The 20136-nt window shown below is 43.0% G+C and overlaps 1 protein-coding gene across 1 annotated transcript; it reads right to left on the bottom strand.

Moving 5' to 3' along the window:
* Window positions 1–292: 292 nt before the first annotated feature.
* LOC118370811 (tubulin gamma-1 chain-like) lies at window positions 293–18296 on the bottom strand. The gene is made up of 11 exons (XM_035755965.2): window positions 18030–18296; window positions 17762–17874; window positions 10122–10289; window positions 9855–9923; window positions 7425–7504; window positions 7014–7140; window positions 5958–6044; window positions 4203–4352; window positions 2336–2488; window positions 1830–1991; window positions 293–1488 (listed from the first exon to the last, which is right to left on the bottom strand). Exons 1-11 carry the CDS (start codon window positions 18076–18078, stop codon window positions 1291–1293), a joined length of 1356 nt encoding a protein of 451 aa, XP_035611858.1. The 5' UTR covers window positions 18079–18296; the 3' UTR covers window positions 293–1290.
* Window positions 18297–20136: the final 1840 nt, after the last annotated feature.

Raw genomic sequence — 20136 nt, forward strand, 5'->3', positions numbered from 1 at the left:
CTGAGTGAGCCTGCATTTCTTTTTGGTAATGAGGCCTGAAGTAGCGTAGTATAATTTGATGGGGGGGGATTAGCACACAGACACTCCGGGTGAGTTGTAAAGCTTTATCTAGCATTTTTTTGTGGACCCTTGAAAAGTTTAGTATTCTGAAAATGCCCACTTCAAAGACTAACTTCTAAGGACTGCATGTCAGTGATTGTACTTCATGATGCAGTAATGAACAAATATATCCTAAAAGTATTACAATTACTTATATGAACAGCAGCATACAACTCACACTTAAATCCACCAATGGCAATGAAGAATATTCTCATAGAATTTTTATTTAAAATAATTGTATAATTTCACAACAAAGCTCAACATGAAAAGTATATACATTTGGATGGCTACAAAAAAGGAAAACTGTAGATGCGATGCAATTTAACAAGCTTCTTGATGCACATAGAGTAAGAGAAAGTATGGATTTACACTCAGGCACCAGAGTAGAGAAGTAGGCTGTCCTCTGCAATAACAATGTAACAGATCAAATTTTATAACAATGACCATTGCCATACTTACGAAACAGATGTTTTGGTTAAGTACATACTGGACAGCAGCAACTGATCTGAGGCCTATGATTAGCATGGGCTCTGGTGTCATAACACAAACTTCTCAGAAATGTACGAAGACAAAGTCCCACCAGGCATGTTATTCTGTCCCCATTCAAGGACGCTGGAGTGTTTCTCCGGCTGGTATGTTAGTCGGTGTGACTGCAAAAGGAACAGCACAAAAGCAGAGTAGTACTATACAGTATAAAAATAGTGCCAAACGAGGCTATGAGTTCTGCTGACGGCAACAGGAACAGGAAGAGAGGATAGAGAAAGAGTGACGTAAAATTCCAAATCAACCTCTAACCCAAACCCACTGGGCACACAATACATTCCACCTGTCAAGAGAACAAGATGGAGCTGATACCCATTTGATCCTTTCAGATCTACCATCTATGAAGTGTCTCGTGGCAGAGGGGTCGTTTTGGAATCCTGCATGAGAGACAGAGAAGACTAGTCATTCACTACTATTCATAACCATCAGTGGGGATTGGATACAGGCACACAGATTGAAGCGTTGCTTTAACTCCCAAACAGAGCTTATGGACAGAAGAGGGAAGAAAAGCAGTAGGGATGAACGTCAACACTTTTCTCCATAGGGATGGCACAGGAGGCAACAAGCTCAGCCCCATCTTTCCCTGGTTGGGCTGTAGAGGTGGACCAGACCCATGTCATGTGACAGGGGTGTATATCCCATCTGTCCTCACTGCTCCTGAGTTCCCCAGGAGATGTAGTCGGGCCGCGTGGCAGCACTGTACTCGTCGATGAGCTGCTGCACCACCTCGCGGGAGTTGTCCAGCTCGTCAAAGTTTTCCTTGAAGATGTCCTCCTTGCGGAACTGCTCCAGGAAGGCCTCGCGCTTTCGCAGTTTGTCGTACTGCTTGCAAGTCCGCTCGAACAGCTGCAACGGAGGAGGAGAAGAGAAAGGGCATCCAGTGAACTTGTAGCAGTGAATACATTACATAATTACATTACATATACCTCGTATTATTCACTTTCTGCCCACTCCCTCAGTCACTGACTGTGGGTTAGGAGGATACAAAAAATGACTTGACATTTATTACCAACCCATGAAGTGTTTTGCCATCCAAATGTTAGCTAAGGATTATAGTTTTGTCACCTTTTAAAATATTTTTGCACAAGGTAACCTACTCCAAGTAGCCAACCTACTCCCAAGTAGCCAACCTACTCCCAAGTAGCCAACCTTTAGAACCTGTAATGAGAATGAGGGGCGGAACTTACACAGGAGATGCTGGTGTGATTGGCCATCATCAGGCCGCTGACGCGGTGGGCGGAAGATAGGTACGGGGACTTCCTGGACAAAGCCACCTGGATGCTGGCTGGACCCCAGGGGATGAAACTGGCCAGCTTACGCTCCCGGATCCTCTGCAGGCTCTTGTGGACCTGCACTCACACAAACAGGATTGTTTCAACTTATGGAAAGTATTGATATCGCTAAAACATTTGGACCAATATGTTTAACACACAGCACCACAAGGCCATTACAATATCCACTTGGTCTTCAGCCATCTCCTTCATAACATCCAGAATAAGCAGAGGAGTCAGCTCATTAACTAATACAGAACGTTATTTTTTAATGTCCATAGTTAAGGACTTCTCTTTCATTAGAGACCTTTTTTTTTAAACACACATACATACATATATATATATATATTTTTTTTAAAATTTTTTATTAAAAAACACAGAGCTAGCACACATTCTCATTCAAAATATACACACGCACACACCTGGGTGGGGTCCACCTCTCCCTGGATGATGTTGAGGATGGCAATGTAGCAGTGGTTGGTCTGTCTGTCCCTGCCCGTGGACACCATGACATTCTTGGGCTGCAGCAGCCTCCGCATCACATCCAGCACGGTGGTCTTCCTCACACTGGCCACCTGGGAGAGAAACAAAGGACAAGGCATGTATAAACACGTGTAATCATATATGACAGGAACGCTTTGTTCACCAAATGGTTTTAAAAGAAGATGAATCGGCAGATACTTGGATAACTCAGTCAAGATCAGTGTTTTCAAGAACAGAGATTAAAGCTAAACTAGTACAAGTGGTGGGACTGGCTTTAACTCTTTTAAAAAGTATTTTTGTGGTAGGGGTAGTAGTTTAAAAAAGGTTAACTTGACTATTTAAAGGAAAGCAGTTACATATAGTCAAAGTTAAAGGCAGTAAAATAATTGGTCTGATTACTTTGATATAGTTGACATGGTAGTCTATTACTTGGGATTGTAGGGCAGTTCGATCACAAAAATGTCTAAACTACAGTTGTTGAGTGTGAAACTAAAAAGAAACAGACAAGACAAAATGGTTCTGTCAGAATATGGGAACAAACAGCAGGCCCATGTGGACAACACTCTTTTAGGAAAGCAAAGCAACCGGGTTTCAGATAAATAGATGTACAATTTGCTTTTGTAAAACATTCAGTGAAAATTAAGTTGGATTTTAGTTGAATGATGTAATGATTAGAAAGTTCTAGGCTATTACTTGGGGAAAGAAATATGATGGTGCATCTAGAGACGACAGCTCTTTAAAAGTAGTTTGATGGTAGTTGAACTACGTACAACAGGTTTGCATCTAGACCTACTAATAGCTAGCTGTAGTTCTAATAAAGCAACTCTTTAGGCTAACAGTGAAATCGGAAAAGTACATTTCCTGAAGAAAATGTGGTGTGTTTGCTAGCTCGTTTTGGAGTATGTATGGTTTTGAAATACGTTATAGCAGTGGTAGTGTCCACAGTAGTAATGTTGGGGACAGTTTATAGTTAAACAAGTAGCTAAATGAAAAGTTAGGATACCCTGAACATGTGAAAGTTGGTTTGGTGTCTCTAGCTTGAATGGTTCAATAGTTACTGTTCAAATCACATCAAATTGCATTTGTCACATGCTCCGAATACAACAGTGAAATGCTTATTTACAAGCCCTTAAACAACAATGTAGTTAAAGAAAAATACTTTTTTTTGTGTAAGAAATAAAACAAATAATTAAAGAGCAGCAGTAAAATAACAATAGCGAGGCTATATACCAGGGGTACCGGTACAGAGTCAATGCGGTTAGTCGAGGTAATATGTACATGTAGAGTTATTAAAGTGGCTATGTATAGATAATAACAGAGTAGCAGCAGCATAAAAGAGGTGGGTGGGGGGCATTAGTCTGGGTAGCCATTTGATTAGATGTTCAGGAGTCTTATGGCTTGGGGGTAGAAGCTCTTTAGAAGCCTCTTGGACCTAGACTTGGCGCTCCGGTACCACTTGCCGTGTGGTAGCAGAGAGAACAGTCTACAACTAGGGTGGCTGGAGTCTGACTATTTTTAGGGCGTTCCTCTGACAGGAGTAGCATGCAGAAGAATAATAATAAAAATACGTTTGACAAAGACTTCAGTGTGTTAAAAAAAATGGTAACTCAGGAAAGAAATTAGCGCCAACTGGGTTTAATGTTTTTTGAATGGTCATCCACCTCGCAATTCCAAGTCAGAAACTCTGGCATCTTTAAAGAGCTCTAACTTTCTGACCTGAAGATCACTAACTTCCTGATTTTTTCAGAGTTCCCAGCTGTCTTGAAAACGCCAAGACGTACTACGCGGTCACTGAGAACTACTTACCGATTGGTCAGTGGTGAGCGGTGTGTAGCCAGTCATCAGGAAGTGAAGGCGGGGCGTGGGGATGAGAGAGGCGATCAGACCAATCAGGTCGTTGTTCATGTATCCAGGGTAACGCAGGGTGGTTGTGCTGGCTGACATGATGGTGGAAACCTGTGGAGAAAGAACCTTTAGTCGTCATAATTACTCGTGGCTGTTTTTATTTCCGTAATCTTGTCAATTTCTGTCGGGCAATCACCAGGAGTGGTCATAAGAAACGCAGCCTATATGACAGGGATCATCACCTAGATTCAGCCGTGGGACAATCTTTTCATGAGTGGAATGTAAGGGAGACTGAAAATAATTACAAATCATTTATAGACTGCAAATTAACTGCAAGAAGCCCAAATAGATATCATATTTGACTAAAATATAATAGTTTTAAAACGTATTTACATTTGTATACAATCACATGTATAGTATGTCTCTATTATGCGTGAGAATACTTTGGAACAGATTTCCAAAATTAAAAATCACTTGGGGCTGATTTGCTAGTGTTTTTACAGTATTTAATGTTTAAAAAGAAGACATGCTATATGAGATTGTATGGTTAGAAGGTTAGCTAGAGAGGGGTATATAGGGCTGGTACAATTACTGTATAAACAACGGTTACGGATGAAGACTGTCATGAAAATAAATAACCGGCATAACCGTTTAAATATTTTTGGGGGGTGGAATGAACAGCTGACTGAAGACAGAATTGCCTGGCAATCGTGAGATTGAGTCTGTTTCTGCAGTAACATGGAATCTTAACAACGTGATGAAACTGCTATTCCTTGCTGAAACAAGCAAGGAGTTGCCTAGACAGTGTCCCCCTCCCTGCAGTGGCACACATAGAAATATAATGAATAGAACAGACTTGGCACCTCTGACCCTGGCAATTTGACTGGTAAACTCATGGGTACACTTACAATAATTTCCATGGCAATGTTCCTTCAAATGATGTGGCTCATACAATGGAATGTATTTTTTGTAACGTCAGTTGAGTTGAATCAACAAATCACAGCCCATTTTGACAGGTACACTTCCTGCTTTTAATTCCTTCTTTTACTTCCTCCTTTGTTCCTAAGGGTACACTCGCAATAGCCGCCAGTCCACCCATTATGCCACCGTTGACTTGAATGGGGACGATAGTTCTATTTATTCTATTTCTTTATTTCTTTGGCAGCGCATGCAGTCAGGACCACAGAGGAACATTTAAAAACATAACATTTGACCGGTTATTACGGTGCCCGCGTTCATTTGTGTGGCCAATTAGTCATCCAAATCCCATGACCGCCACAGCCCTAGGGATATAGACATATTTGACCACAAGTTGGTTTTGGGTGTTCATTCAAAAATAATTGCTAGAGAGTGTGAGATCCAGTTTGACAGTTAAAGTGTGAGGAGTAACTAGTCTAACTAGTTTGTTCAATCCTCAGGACATTCTGGCTAACAGTGTGAGGTTTACTTCACCCATACACTCTCTCTGTACTTGCCTAATAATATCTGGGTCACGGTCAGTAGGCTATAAACAGTAGCCTGGTCCCAGTTCAGTTTGTGCCGTATTACCCACTTGGCAAGACAGCACAAACAGATCTGGGACCAGGCTATCAAGAGGCCTCTGTATATAAACACTTTCTCCTCTCAGGAGTCTGGTGATCTAGAACCTAGATATTGAGAACACCATTAGGGAAGGAGGTGGAGCTTGCACCTGAGTGGCGGGTGTCAATCACTCACCAGCTGATTGATCTGGGAGAAGGAGGGGTTCTGGATGTGCAGCCTGTCGGTGGCGATGCGGTTCAGAGCAGTGTTGTCCAGTACCACCTGACACACACAAGTCAAAAAGAGAAACAGAATGAGAGGGATGTGTAGATGTGAGGTTAGAAGATTGCTGTCTTTCTGTGGATATGTCAATGGGGAGGTTTGACTTTAGAATTAGGGGAAAGAGATGCAAGAGAGAGATGCTGTGTGGTAGAGACTAGTTAACAGTGGGCTTTGATCCAACCCTCCAGTCAGTCTTGATGGGTAAAGCAGAGTAGACAGTGTGCTGCTGTGTGAAGACTGAAGCATTAAGGCACACACTGTGCGTCACTAACAGGGGAACCAATTCTTCTCCACATAGATTCTATTAGCTGTGGGGCTAACCCAATAAGCCTGTGTAGAGGCCTTTACGTAAACTCCTGCAGGAGGAAGTAGATGTTGGAGAGGAGAAACATTAGGCCGTCAGAGCATCTCGGGAACTAATAGAATCATCAATCCCAGGCAGATGTAATCATCCAGAGATGTAAATGTCCACCAACAACGCCTCATTACCAGTCATACACACCAGCAGCAGCGATGGTCATAGAAATGATTCATGATATACAGGCACTGTGGCTCCTAGTTCAACTTCCTCCCTCTCTCGAAGACTTGGCCGTGGAGATTGCCTGAGGCAGAGCGACAGATATGGCTTTTGACACCACACTGAGCATGTCGAGAGTGGTGGTGGGGGGGGGGGGGTAAGGCTTGTCCTTCCCCATCCTGTGGTGTTTAGGGGGATGAAGAAACAGAACAACAAGACAGTGTGGAACTGGAACCTGTTTTTTTTCCTTCTTTTTTAAATCACATTTTAAACAGCACAAGGGGACGTTTTTGAAAAAATGACCATTCAACATCAGAGTTTATGTGCATGGATTTGATTCCAGGAAAGAACCTTTTGTCTATTCCCCCAACGGTAGCCAGCTGAAGGCAAAAAGCACAGATAAGAGAGGGTGTGTGTGTGTGTCTGCAGATGTGTGTGTATTCCTTGCTCACCACACAGTCTGCGTTCTGGGTGAGCCTCTTGAGTGTGAGCAGTGAGTTGTAGGGCTGCACCACCACGTCGCTCATCTCATCCTGGTTAGGAAACACAGAGTAGGTCTGCACCAGCTTCTTAGGGTACCTGGCCAACACACACAGGAAGAAAATAGAACAGTAGCACACACACCAGGTCACAGGGAAACATCCAACAGTGGAAAACTAAAAGGTGCCCCCAGGGAGAGAATATTACCTCTCCAATGGAGGCTGGGACAATTATGGTTACAATTAGGAGAGTGTTTCTACTCCATAAATTATAAACCTACTAACTTTACAGCAGTCAAACAGAAGGAGAGACCACCTCATCTCGATGTGGAAATTCAGTGTGTGTGTGTGTGTGTGTGTGTGTGTGTATGTGTGTGTTTAGACCTGTCATTGAGCCTCTCCAGCAGGTAGGATCCCAGCCCGGACCCTGTTCCCCCAGCGATGGAGTGACAAAGGACAAAACCCTGCAACAGAGAAACAGGAACCATCTTAATTATTTAATTCCACTGCTTTGGGTGAAAAGATTAAAAACGTCTCCAATGTTTGGGCCTATCCAGACAAATGAGTAATTTCCTCTGGCTCAGTGCGTCACTACCCCTCACATATTTCCTGACAGCTGATACCCATACGCTTCAATTGATGTGGGTTTCATCTCGTTGTGATGGTCACACAGGGATTTAAAACTCCCGACATGAAAATACAATACAAAAGCATTTTGTAGAATTTAAACCACTTTCTCTTGGTAGAAACAAACCACTTTCTCTTGGTAGAAACAAACCACTTTCTCTTGGTAGAAACAAACCACTTTCTCTTGATAGAAACAAACCACTTTCTCTTGATAGAAACAAACCACTTTCTCTTGGTAGAAACAAACTACTTTCTCTTGGTAGAAACAAACTACTTTCTCTTGATAGAAACAAACTACTTTCTCTTTTCTCTTGGGCACAGGTAGAAAAAAACGACTAAAACAAACTCAGTTTTCTCTTGGTAGAAACAAACTACTGCTGAGAAACAAACTACTTTCTCTTGAAGTTGTAAAACAAACTACTTTCTCTTGGGCACAGGCGGCAGGCATTTGAAGGTGTAATGGAGTCTTTGTGCGTTGCTCAGAGGACGCAGGGCAGAATAGTATCTGTCTAGTTCTATGAAATGCCTATTGAAATGTTTTTATTTGATCATTTAACCATGTTGTTAGTAATGTTGAACTATTACTAAATATTATCAAATCTATTTTACAGTTATAAGGAAAGTAAAATCATATAATTAGTCGATTTATAATTTGATTGTTACTATATTTAGAAAGCATGTCAGTAATTTCGAGCCCGGTTCATCAACTTTTGTTGAATAGGAACTCCATCACATACACCACGTGTCCAAAACATGAAGAACACCTGCTCTTTCCATGACATAGACTGACCAGGTGAATCCAGGTGAAAGCTATGTTCCCTTATTGATGTCACTTGTTAAATCCACTTCAATCAGTGTGGATGAAGGGGAGGAGACAGGTTAAAGAAGGATTTTTAAGCCTTGAGACATAGATTGTGTATGTGCCACTCAGAGGGTGAATGGGAAAGACAAAACATGTAAGTGTCTTTGAAAAGGGTATGGTAGTAGGTGCCAGGCGCCCTGGCTTGTGTCAAGAACACTGCTGGGGTTCTCACACTCAACAGTTTCCCGTGTAGATCAAGAATGGTCCACCACCCAAAGGACATCCAGCATCCCTGTGGAACGCTTCCAACATCTTGTAGAGTCCATGCCCTGACAAATCGAGGCTGTTCTGAGGGCAACTGAATTTTAGGAAGGTTCCTAATGTTTAGTATAGTCGGTGTATATTTCATATTTTCATCATATTTTTACTATGTACTTGAGCTTGTTACCTCAAAAATGACTACACCTCAGAAACTTATAACTATTTATACCAGAAAGGTGAGATTATCTTTCTTGGAGTATACAGCATTATTAGTTGTTTATGGCCCGCTCATGATAAATAATTACTTTTGAGTATGTCTATTTAGGCAGAAATCTACATTTTAGATGGCATCTATCAGGTTAAGTAGTAGTATTTATTGTACTGTGCCAGTATATACGACCTGTGTTTATGCCTCCCACTCTCCACCCAGCCTGGAGATGGGAGGGCAGGCCAAGCCCACAAATAGGCTCTCTCCTTCGCCTAGACAGCCATGTAATACCTGCCTTCTACTCCAGTCCAGCTATTACCACCCAACACGGCATGCCACGCCCTATCTCTCTCTCACACACACACACACACACACCCTCAAATGCATGTCCACACACACTAAATAATAATGTTGGGTCATAAAGAGTAGGGGCAACAGAAATTACACAGACTTCTATGGGGAAAATCATGTTGTTTTAAGGGAGGCAACCTTACAGCTTTGCAGTTGAGGAATGTTTTTTTTAAAAGGCTTGAAATAACAGCATTTACTAGTTTTAAGATGACATGTGTGGGCTCCCATTTTATTTGTACTCTCTATTAAGTTACCAATTATAAGTCGCAAAAGAAAGCCTGCTTTCCACCACAGCACAACTGAAGGGAAAGAGAAAAAAAAAGAACTGAAAAACCTAGATTCCTTTCACATGTCAGTCAGTTACATATGGAGAGAATCAGGAAGTGTTTCACTCTGGATAGTCCCCTCCCATTTTCAGGTTCTCCCTCCAAAGTTAACCTCACGTGAGGCAAGATATGCAGTCAGTGCAGTGTGTGTATGCTTCCAAACTCAGGCCTGCTGACTCCTTAGCATTCACCCCATACGTTCTGTGGACCAATCAGAGACTGACAAAGAGTGGGCTTGCCTCCAAACTGTCGCTGCCGTCCGCCTCTCTGTCTATGATATCAAAGATCTCCTCATGGATTTTCTCACCCTGCAAACGACAAGACATGCATTATTCCAGATTGTTATTTGGGTGACTGTAGTTATAAAAAAAGTAGAATAATAACATAGCCAAACTTCTACTAAATATGCATCATTTGCCTCAAGGCTAAAGCTTCTGTTCTCTACATGGACCCTGTCCTTTAGCCTCTGGCCCAGCTACAACCAACAACATGGTCCACATAGTCACCTGCGAGAAGCCGCTGGCCCAGTTGTTCCCTGCACCTCCTCCGTGCTCCGACAGGTAGATGTTCTCTGGGTTGTACAGGTTGGCGTAGGGGGAGTTGAGGATAGAGTGGATCACCCTGGGCTCCAGATCCAACAAAACAGCACGGGGGATGTAATGTTCATCGTCTGCCTGTGGATCATATAGAGAGAGAGGTAAGGCTTACTCCTACTTGATGCACAGAAAGCAAAGCATACACAATAATAATTGTAGTCTGGTGACTACCTACAGGATCTGATGTCACAGGAAGGCAAAAAAGAGCATCAAGGACATCAACCACCCGAGCCACGGCCTGTTCACCCGGCTATCATCCAGAAGGCGAGGTCAGTACAGGTGCATCAAAGCTGGGACCGAGATACTGACAAAAATCTATCTTAAGGCCATCAGGCTATTAAATAGCCATCCCTAGCCAGCTTCCACCTGATTACACAACCCTGCACCTTAGAGGCTGCTGCCCTATATACATAGACATGGAATCACTGGCCACTTTAATAATGTTTACTCATCTCATATATATATATATATATACATTATTCTACTGTATTTTAGTCAATGCCACTCCGACATTGCTCAATCTAATATTTATATAATTCTTAATTCCATTATTTTACCTTTGTGTTGGAGCTAGGAACACAAACATCTCACTGCACTCGCTAAATATGTGTATGTGACCAATAAAATGTGATTTGATCACAGAAAGATGGTGAATGCTGACTGCCATAAATTATTAGACTGCCCCATCTAGTGGGGAATAATGGTACAGTCTGTGATGCATGTTTCATGTCTATTTAGTTTGCCATCAATACAGCAGCTGCTGCACCGCATATTTGCTTTGATTTAACTAGGCAAGTTAAGAACACATCTTAATTTACAATGATGGCCTACCAAAAGGCATCCTGCGGGGACGAGGACTTAAAAAAAAATATATATATATATAAAATAAAAATATAGGACAAAATACACACATCACGACAAGAGACACGTAAAGAAAGACCTAAGACAACAACAAAGCATGGCAGCAACACATGACAACACAGCATGGCGTCAACACAACATGGCAGCAGCCAAACATGGTACAAACATTATTGGGCACAGACAACAGCACAAAGTACAAGAAGGTAGAGACAACAATAACATAATGCGAAGCAGCCACAACTGTCAGTAAGAGAGTGTCCATGATTGAGTCTTTGAATGAAGAGATAAAACTGTCCAGTTTGAGTGTTTGTTGCAGGTCGTTCCAGTCGCCATCTGCAGCGAACTGAAAAAAGGAGCAACCCAGGGATGTGTGTGCTTTGGGCACCTTTAACAGAACGTGACTGGCAGAACGGGTGTTGTATGTGAAGAATGGCGGCTGCAGTAGAATAAGCATCAACCAGTGGGTCTTGTGATAGGTATACAGAGATGACCCGTTTATAGAGGAGTATAAAGTGCAGTGATGTGTCCTATAAGGAGCATTGGTGGCAAATATGATGGCCGAATGGTAAAGAACATCTATAAATTACATCTCTGTAATCTAGCATGGGTAGCATGGTCATCTGAATCAGGGTTAGTTTGGCAGCTTTGGTGAAAGAGGAGCGATTACGATAGAGGAAACCAAGTCTAGATTTAACCTTAGCCTGCAGCTTTGACATGTGCTGAGAGAAGGACAGTGTACCATCTAGCCTTACTCCCAAGTACTTGTATGAGGTGACTACCTCAAGCTCTAAACCCTCAGTGGTAGTAATCACACCTGTGGGGAGAGGGGCATTCTTCTTACCGTGTATGACCTTCGCATGACCTTTGTATTGGAGGTGTTCATAACAAGGTTAAGGGCAGAGAAAGCTTTGTTGTAGAGTGTTTAACACAAAATCCAGGGAGGGGCCAACTGAGACTATCATAATATATATATCATCTGCATATAAGACTATTATTAGACTATTATCTGCATATAAATGCATATAAATGGATTAGAGAGCTTCCTACTGCCTGAGCTATGTTGTTGGTGTAAATTGAAAAGAGCATGGGGCCTAGGATTGACCTTTGGGGTACTCCCTTGGTGACAGGAATTGGCTGAGACAACATATGTTCTGACTTTAAACACTGCATTCTTTGAGCCAGGTAGTTAGCAAACCAGGCCAAAGACCCCTCAGAGACACCAATACTCCTTAGCCGGCCTACAAGAATGGAATGGTCTACCATATCAAAAGCTTTGGCCAAGTCAATAAAAATAGCAGCACAACATTGCTTAGAATCAAGGGCAATGGTGACATCAGAGGACCTTTAAGGTTGTAGTGACATCCATAACCTGAGCGGAAGCCAGATTGCATACCAGAGAGAATACTATAGACAAAATGGCATTGGAGGAGAAGGACGCCGTTTTACGGTCTCCTAACCAATTGTGCTATTATGTGTTTTTTCCGCGATATTTGAAAATTATTTTGTACATATTGTTTCTGCAACCATATCTTACGGAAGAAAAGAGCTTCTGGATATCAGGACAGCGATCACTCACCTCGGATTAGACAAAGATTTCTTCTTCAACAACAACAACAACAAGCAGGACTCACACGATATTCTCCAAACACCCCACTTGGCAGACATCCCAATTATTCGCAAAAGGAAGTGACGCTGAGGACGAAGAGCCGGATGCCTCGTCCGGACCCGGAGAAGAAACCTAGGAAAGCTGCCGTTACCGTCAAAATTACTCGCCAACATGCAATCATTGGACAATAAACTAGACGAGGTACGATCACGAACATCCTACCAACGGGACATCAAAAACTGTAATATCCTATGCTTCACAGAATCGTGGCTGAATGACGACATGGATATTCAGCTAGCGGGATACACACTGGACCGGCAGGATAGAACAGCACAATCCAGTAAGACGAGGGGGGGCTGTCTGTGCATATTTGTAAACAACAGCTGATGCACGAAATCTAAGGAAGTATCTAGATTTTGCTCGCCTGAAGTAGAGTATATTATGATAAATTGCAGGCCACACTACTTGCCTAGAGAGTTCTCAGCTATACTTTTCGTGGCTGTTATTTATCACCACAGACAGATTCTGGCACTAAGACCGCACTCAGTCAGCTGTATAAGGAAATAAGCAAACAGGAAACCACTCAACCAGAGGCGGCGCTCCTAGTGACCGGAGACTTTAATGCAGGGAAACTCAAATCAGTTCTACCAAATCTCTATCAACATGTTAAATGTGCAACCAGAGGGGAAAAAAAAAAATTCTAGATCACCTGTACTCCACACACAGACGCGTACAAAGCTCTCCCTTGCACTCCATTTGGTAAATCTGACCACAATTCTATCCTCCTGATTACTTCTTACAAGCAAAAATTAAAAACAGGAAGCACCAGTGACTTGGTCTATAAAAAAAATGGTCAGATGAAGCAGATGCTAAACCACAGGACTGTTTTGCTATCACAGACTGGAACATGTTCCGGGATTCTTCCGATGACATTGAGGAATACACCACATCAGTCACTGGCTTTATCAATAAGTGCATTGAGGACGTAATCCGCACAGTCACTGTACGTACATACCCCAACCAGAAGCCATGGATTACAGGCAACATTCGCACTGAGCTAAAGGGAAAAGCTGCCGCTTTCAAGATGCGAGACTCTAACCCGGAGGCTTACAAGAAATCCCGCTATGCCCTGCGACAAACCATCAAACAGGCAAAGCGTCAACACAGGGCTAAGATCGAATCATAGTACACCGACTCTGACGCTCGTTGGATGTGGCAGGGCTTGCAAACTATTACAGACTACAAAGGGAAGCACAGCCATGAGGTGCCCAATGACGCTAGCCTACCAGACAAGCTAAATCACTTCTATGCTCGCTTCGAGGCAAGCAACACTGAGGCATGCATGAGAGTATCAGCTGTTTCGGATGACTGTGTGATCACGCTCTACATAGCCGACGTGAGTAAGACCTTTAAACAGGTCAACATACACAAGGCTGCGGGGCCAGACGGATTACCAGGACGTGTGCTCCGGGCATGTGCTGACCAAATGGCAGGTGTCTTCACTGATATTTTCAACATGTCCCTGATTGAGTCTGTAATACCAACATGCTTCAAGTAGACCACCATAGTCCCTGTGCCCAAGAACACTAAGGTAACCTGCCTAAATGACTACAGACCCGTAGCACTCACGTCCGTAGCCATGAAATGCTTTGAAAGGCTGGTAATGGCTCACATCAACACCATCATCCCAGAAACCCTAGACCCTCTCCAATTTACATACCGCCCCAACAGATCCACAGATGATGCAATGTATATTGCACTCCACACTGCCCTTTCCCACCTGGACAAAAGGAACACCTATGTGAGAATGCTGTTCATTGACTACAGCTCAGCGTTCAACACCATAGTACCCTCAAAGCTCATCACTAAGCTAAGGAACCTGGGACTAAACACTTCCCTCTGCAACTGGATCCTGTACTTCCTGACAGGCCGCCCCCAGGTGGTGAGGGTAGGTAGCAACACATCTACCACACTGATCCTCAACACTGGAGCTCCCCAGGGGTGCGTGATCAGTCCCCTCCTGTACTCCCTGTTCACCCACGACTGCATGGACAGGCACGACTCCAACACCATCATTAAGTTTGCAGACAACACAACAGTGGTAGGCCTGATCACCGATGAGACCGCCTATAGGGAGGAGGTCAGAGACCTGGTCAGGTGGTGCCAGAATAACAACCTATCCCTCAACTTAACCAAGACTAAGGAGAGGATTGTGGACTACAGGAAAAGGAGCACCGAGCACGTCCCCATTCTCATCAACGGGGCTGTAGTGGAGCAGGTTGAGAGCTTCAAATTCCTTGGTGTCCACATCAACAACTAACTAGATTGGTTCAAACACACCAAGACAGTCGTGAAGAGGGCACAACAAAGCCTATTCCCCCTCAGGAAACTAAAAAGATTTGGCATGGGTCCTGAGATCCTCAAAAGGTTCTACAGCTGCAACATCGAGAGCATCCTGACCGGTTGCATCACTGCCTGGTACGGCAATTGCTCGGCCTCCGACCGCATGGCACTTCAGAGGGTAGTGCGTACGACCAAGTACATCACTGGGGCAAAGCTGCCTGCCATCCAGGACCTCTACACCAGGCGGTGTCAGAGGAAGGCCCTAAAAATTGTCAAAGACCCCAGCCACCCCAGTCATAGACTGTTCTCTCTACTACCGCATGGCAAGCGGTACCGGAGTGTCAAGTCTAGGACAAAAAGGCTTCTCAATATCTTTTACCCCCAAGCCATAAGACTCCTGAACAGGTAATCAAATTGTTACCCGGACTATTTGAATTGTGTCCCCCCCCCAACACCTCTTTTACGCTGCTGATACTCTCTGTTTATCTTATATGCACAGTCACTTTAACTATACATTCATGTACATACTACCTAATTGGCCCGACCAACCAGTGCTCCCACACATTGGCTAACCGGGCTATCTGCATTGTGTCCCACCACCTGCCAACCCCTCTTTTTACACTTCTGCTACTCTGTTCATCATATATGCATAGTCACTTTAACAATATGTACATACTACCTCAATAAGCCTGACTAACAGGTGTCTGTATATAGCTTTGCTACTATTTTTTCAAATGTCTTTTTACTGTTTTATTTATTTATTTACTTACTTACTTACCTACACACGCACACACACACACACGCACACACACACCTTTTTCCCCCCGCACCATTGGTTAGAGCCTGTAAGTAAGTATTTCACTGTAAGGTCTACCTGTTGTATTCGGCACACGTGGCAAATAAACTTTGATTTGATCAAGAAAACCAGTCAGTTGATTTGACAAGTTTTTCCAACACTTTAGATAAACAGGGCAAAATAGAAATGTGCCTATAACAGTTAGGATCAGCTTGATCTTTCCCTTTAAATAAAGGACCCACCGTGGCTGCCTTCCAAGCAATGGGAAACTCCCCAGAAAGGAGAGACACGTTACAAATGTCAGATATAGGCTTGGCGATGAAAGGGGCAGCAACCTTAAAGAAGAAAGGGTCTTAAACATCTGACCCAGATGTGTTTTGAGGGTCAAGTTTTAAGAGCTCGGACTCAGTGACCGCCTGCAGGGGGAAAATAGGGAGGAGCATCGGGGCTAGTCGCATTAGAAGTGTTTGGAAATGAGGAAATGTTCAACGGGCAAAGAGGCATGACTGAGTCAAATAGGAATCCTGACTTAAGGAAGTGATTAAAGAGCTTAGCCGTGTGCTCCTTGTCAGTAACAACCACATCAACATTAAGGGACATGGGCAGCAGTGAGGAGGAGGGTTTATTCTCCTGGTCTTTAACCATTTTCCAGAAGTTCTTGGGGTTAGACCCAAAGAGAGAGAACTTCTGCTTAAAGTAACTCACTTTGGCCTCCCGGATAGCCCGAGTGCACTTATTTCTCATTTGCCTGAACAAGAGTCAGTCAGCCTGAGTATGAGTATGCCGAGGCTTTCGCCAAATGGAATTCTTAAGGTGGAGTAACTCTACAAGATCACGGTCAAACAAAGGGCTGAACCGGTTTCTAATTCTCATTTTCTTTATAGGTGAATGTTTGTTAACAATACCACTGAAAATATCAAAAAAGAAGGTCCAAGCATCTTCGACAGAGGGGATCAAGCGGATTCTATACCAATTTACAGAGGCCAGGTCATGAAGGAAGGCAGGCTCATTAAAAGTTTTTTAGCAAGCGTCTATGAGAAATCAGGACAGGTCGTTTCACTGAGCAGCCATTACGAACACAGGCTGTAAAACAGTGATCACTAAGGTCATTACAGAAAACACCAGACTGATACCTATCAGGATTATTTGTGAGGATAACGTCAAGGAGAGTAGCCTTTTCTGGGTGTTTGGAGTCATACCTTGTGAGATTGGTAATAATCTGAGAAAGATTTAGATAATCAGATTGCTTTAGGACTTGGTCAGGTGGTTTAAGCATGGCCCAGTTTAGGTCACCTAGCAGGACAAATTCAGACTTATAGTGTAAGAGGCCAGGAGAGAGCTTCGGGCAGGTAGGGTGCAGGTAGGGTAAATGCTGGTGCTGATGGAGGACGATAACACCCAGCAACAGTCAACAAAGAGCTATTTGAAAGTTTAACGCTAAAAAACAGCAAATCAAATTGTTTGGGGACAGACTTGGTGGAGACAAAAGAGCACTGAAGGTGTTCCTTGGTAAAGATTGCCACTCCATCACCATTGGAAGATCTGTCTTTAAAAAAATAATTGTATTATTTTTTACCTTTATTTAACTTGCCCCGTCTGTGTAGTCAGTGGATAACTGTCATCTACTGTACTTTAGTTTGAAGCCAAATCTGGCAACCTGCCTAGCCCACATCAGGACCAATAGACAGAGGCGAGGATTCCCTCTAGTCTATCGCCCTTTCTCAGCTAATATTTTCTTGATTCCTCACATCCTTGCTCCTTGTTTCCTTCTCAAAACACATTGGAGAAGACGGTTTGAGGGGAAGGACCTTCGAACTTCTCCAATAGGGTTGAGAAGAATACAAGGTGATAAGATGCGATGTCTAGATGCACTCTCTCCCCATGGGGCTATATCCGGGATAGGAACCTGACCCACTGATCTAGCCAGCTAATGATGTTCTGTACCTGATAGAAGAAGACATCCTTCCTGTCAGTGCCCTCTGTGGCGAACTCCTCCACAATCCCCTCCGGACTGATGCCATGCTCTGCACAGAGTTGTTTCCAAAACTCAAAACCAACTGCAATAGAGAGGAAATAAGATGCATTTAATTACAACACTAAACCCATGCATGTCCAGTAGTTGTTATTTTACTACTAGCGTAGCTGTTGGTTAGCGTTAGGTATATGTGCTAGCTAGCTAATAATTTGTAGCAAGGGAAAGACTTCACCGTACTTTGGTTTCCACATTGGCCAAGTTGAAGTGTTATGATTTCTCGGGGCATGTTCCTTTTTTAGTAGATCCCCTACCAGCGAAGTTTATAATCGGAGAGACTGCTGTCTAACCGACGACTGTATTAATCTTACTGACCTGACTGCTGCTTCCCGCTTGGAAACAACACGAAATACCGCATAAATGGAGTCACAACGCCAAAACGGCATTTGCGACAATGCGCAGGCTCACATCCTTCTTCTTCTTCTATAATATTACGGCGTTCCGCAAACATACGTTATAGGGGCATGCCGCTACCTACTGTACTCAATCACAGTTCAGAGAATAATGAATAAAGAACCAAACATTAAGAGAAACTAAACCATCCTATCTACTCCTGTACTACTAAGACATGTTTTATAAAGAGCCCTAATAACTTCTATCAAATCCTGCATGCTCACATTTTAGGGCTGCATTCAACAAATAGTAGGAGTTGAGGAAAATAGTTTGGAAAAATGGCTGTGAATAGAAGTACATTAGAAGTACATTATTATTTACTACAATTAAATAAATAATTGACTTTTTCGAAATTGTCTGGATATAATTACATATCTCTAAAATCGTATTTAAATTAGGCTATTTCATTATGTGTGTGCATGTAATTGTGGTGGACGCTGTAGGAGAGTGGAATAACGTCATGGGACAGACAAAAAGTGAGTAAAAAAACACCCTAAATATGTTTAGAACTACAAATTAACTTTCTTCTGTCAATTCTTGTTTTTTTTATGTCACAATTCCAACCCTCCTCCTTTATCTGGGACTGGCAAAAGTGACCCAAAAGAGACACTCTGGCAGAGTCACTTTTTTATTTTTTTATTATTATTTTTTCGTAATTTGGTTTGGTTTGGTTTTTAACCTTATGGTCAATTTAGGAGCCTACAACAAGTCACAGTAAAACATGAACATTTTTAACATGTTTTTGTATACAATCTACATTAACAATCTAAATGGACCAAAAAGAGACAATAGAAAAAACTGTCAATGGCAATTGTGAGAAAATGATGGTAACTAGTCTGGCCCTAATTCAGGTAAAAAAAAAAAAAATTCCCAGACCCCCCTACACACACACACACACACACAGGCTGTGCTGGTTCACAGAAAGAGTGGGTCATCGTCACTTTGGTCAAGGCTCTCTAATCCAGGTTCAGCAGCTGAGGGAGCTGACTTAAATGAGTAAACAGATGATGTGCCAAAAAGCTGCAAAACATTATCAGGCAGCTGGTGCTCATAGCAAGCCTCATAACAAGGCTCACCAGACAGCTTCGGTCCATATCGAATGTACAGGATGGAGTTAAGGGTCTGCAAGGACATCCGATTTCTAAGTTAGCTTTTTACCACTCTCATCTGGCTGAATACTCTCTCGATTTCAGCATTCGAGTGTGGCAAGGACAACACAGACACAGCAGCCATGGCAAGTTCTTGAAACGGGTTGATATCAGCTGCATCCCTGAACTTCCAAATCTCACTCCAGAAGCCCAGTGTGTTTTTTTGTCTCATTCCATTTACTAAGATGGATGGCACGCCATTGCTGAACAATGTTATCTATATCTGCAGGGAAGTAACCTTGGTTTTCTGTAAAGGTTTCTCCCCACAGTTGATTGTCTCGTATATGACCTTGTAGGCCTCCCTGCGCTTTGGAGACACTGAAAAACAGTTATAAGTCTCTCATACCAAGTACTCCACACTACAGGGGATGGTGTCATTGGATGCTTGACTTACAGCAAGCTGCAGAGAGTGGCACACACAGTGATTAAGATATTTGAGGCCATACTCCTCCTTCAGCACTATATGGACCCCATTGTTAATCCCCGTCATAACAGAGGCATAGTCAGTCCCTATCCCCAGGAGTTTCTCTTTTTTAAGACAACACTACTCGAGGAAAGCCACAACAGCACAGGCTATAGATTTTGCATCTTCTCCCTCCAACTCAACAAGCCTGTTGATGTTGATACAATTGTCTGCTTGGTGTCACTAAAGTACCTTATCACAACCCCCAGGTACTTAGAAACACTTACATCCGTGTGGACTCATCGAGGAGGAGGCTGAAACGCTGGTCACCCACATCTGCAAC

The sequence above is a fragment of the Oncorhynchus keta genome, chromosome 5 (genome assembly GCF_023373465.1).
Source record: "Oncorhynchus keta strain PuntledgeMale-10-30-2019 chromosome 5, Oket_V2, whole genome shotgun sequence".
Taxonomy (NCBI): domain Eukaryota; kingdom Metazoa; phylum Chordata; class Actinopteri; order Salmoniformes; family Salmonidae; genus Oncorhynchus; species Oncorhynchus keta.

Excerpts from the sequence above, each read along its gene's own strand:
- LOC118370811 (XM_035755965.2), bottom strand. The coding sequence starts at position 18,078 with ATGCCCCGAGAAATCATAACACTTCAACTTGGCCAATGTGGAAACCAA. Across the intron at positions 17,875-18,029 it reads TGGCCAATGTGGAAACCAAA|TTGGTTTTGAGTTTTGGAAA; the intron begins GTACGGTGAAGT and ends TCTCTATTGCAG. Across the intron at positions 1,489-1,829 it reads ATCACACCAGCATCTCCTGT|CTGTTCGAGCGGACTTGCAA; the intron begins GTAAGTTCCGCC and ends CCTCCGTTGCAG.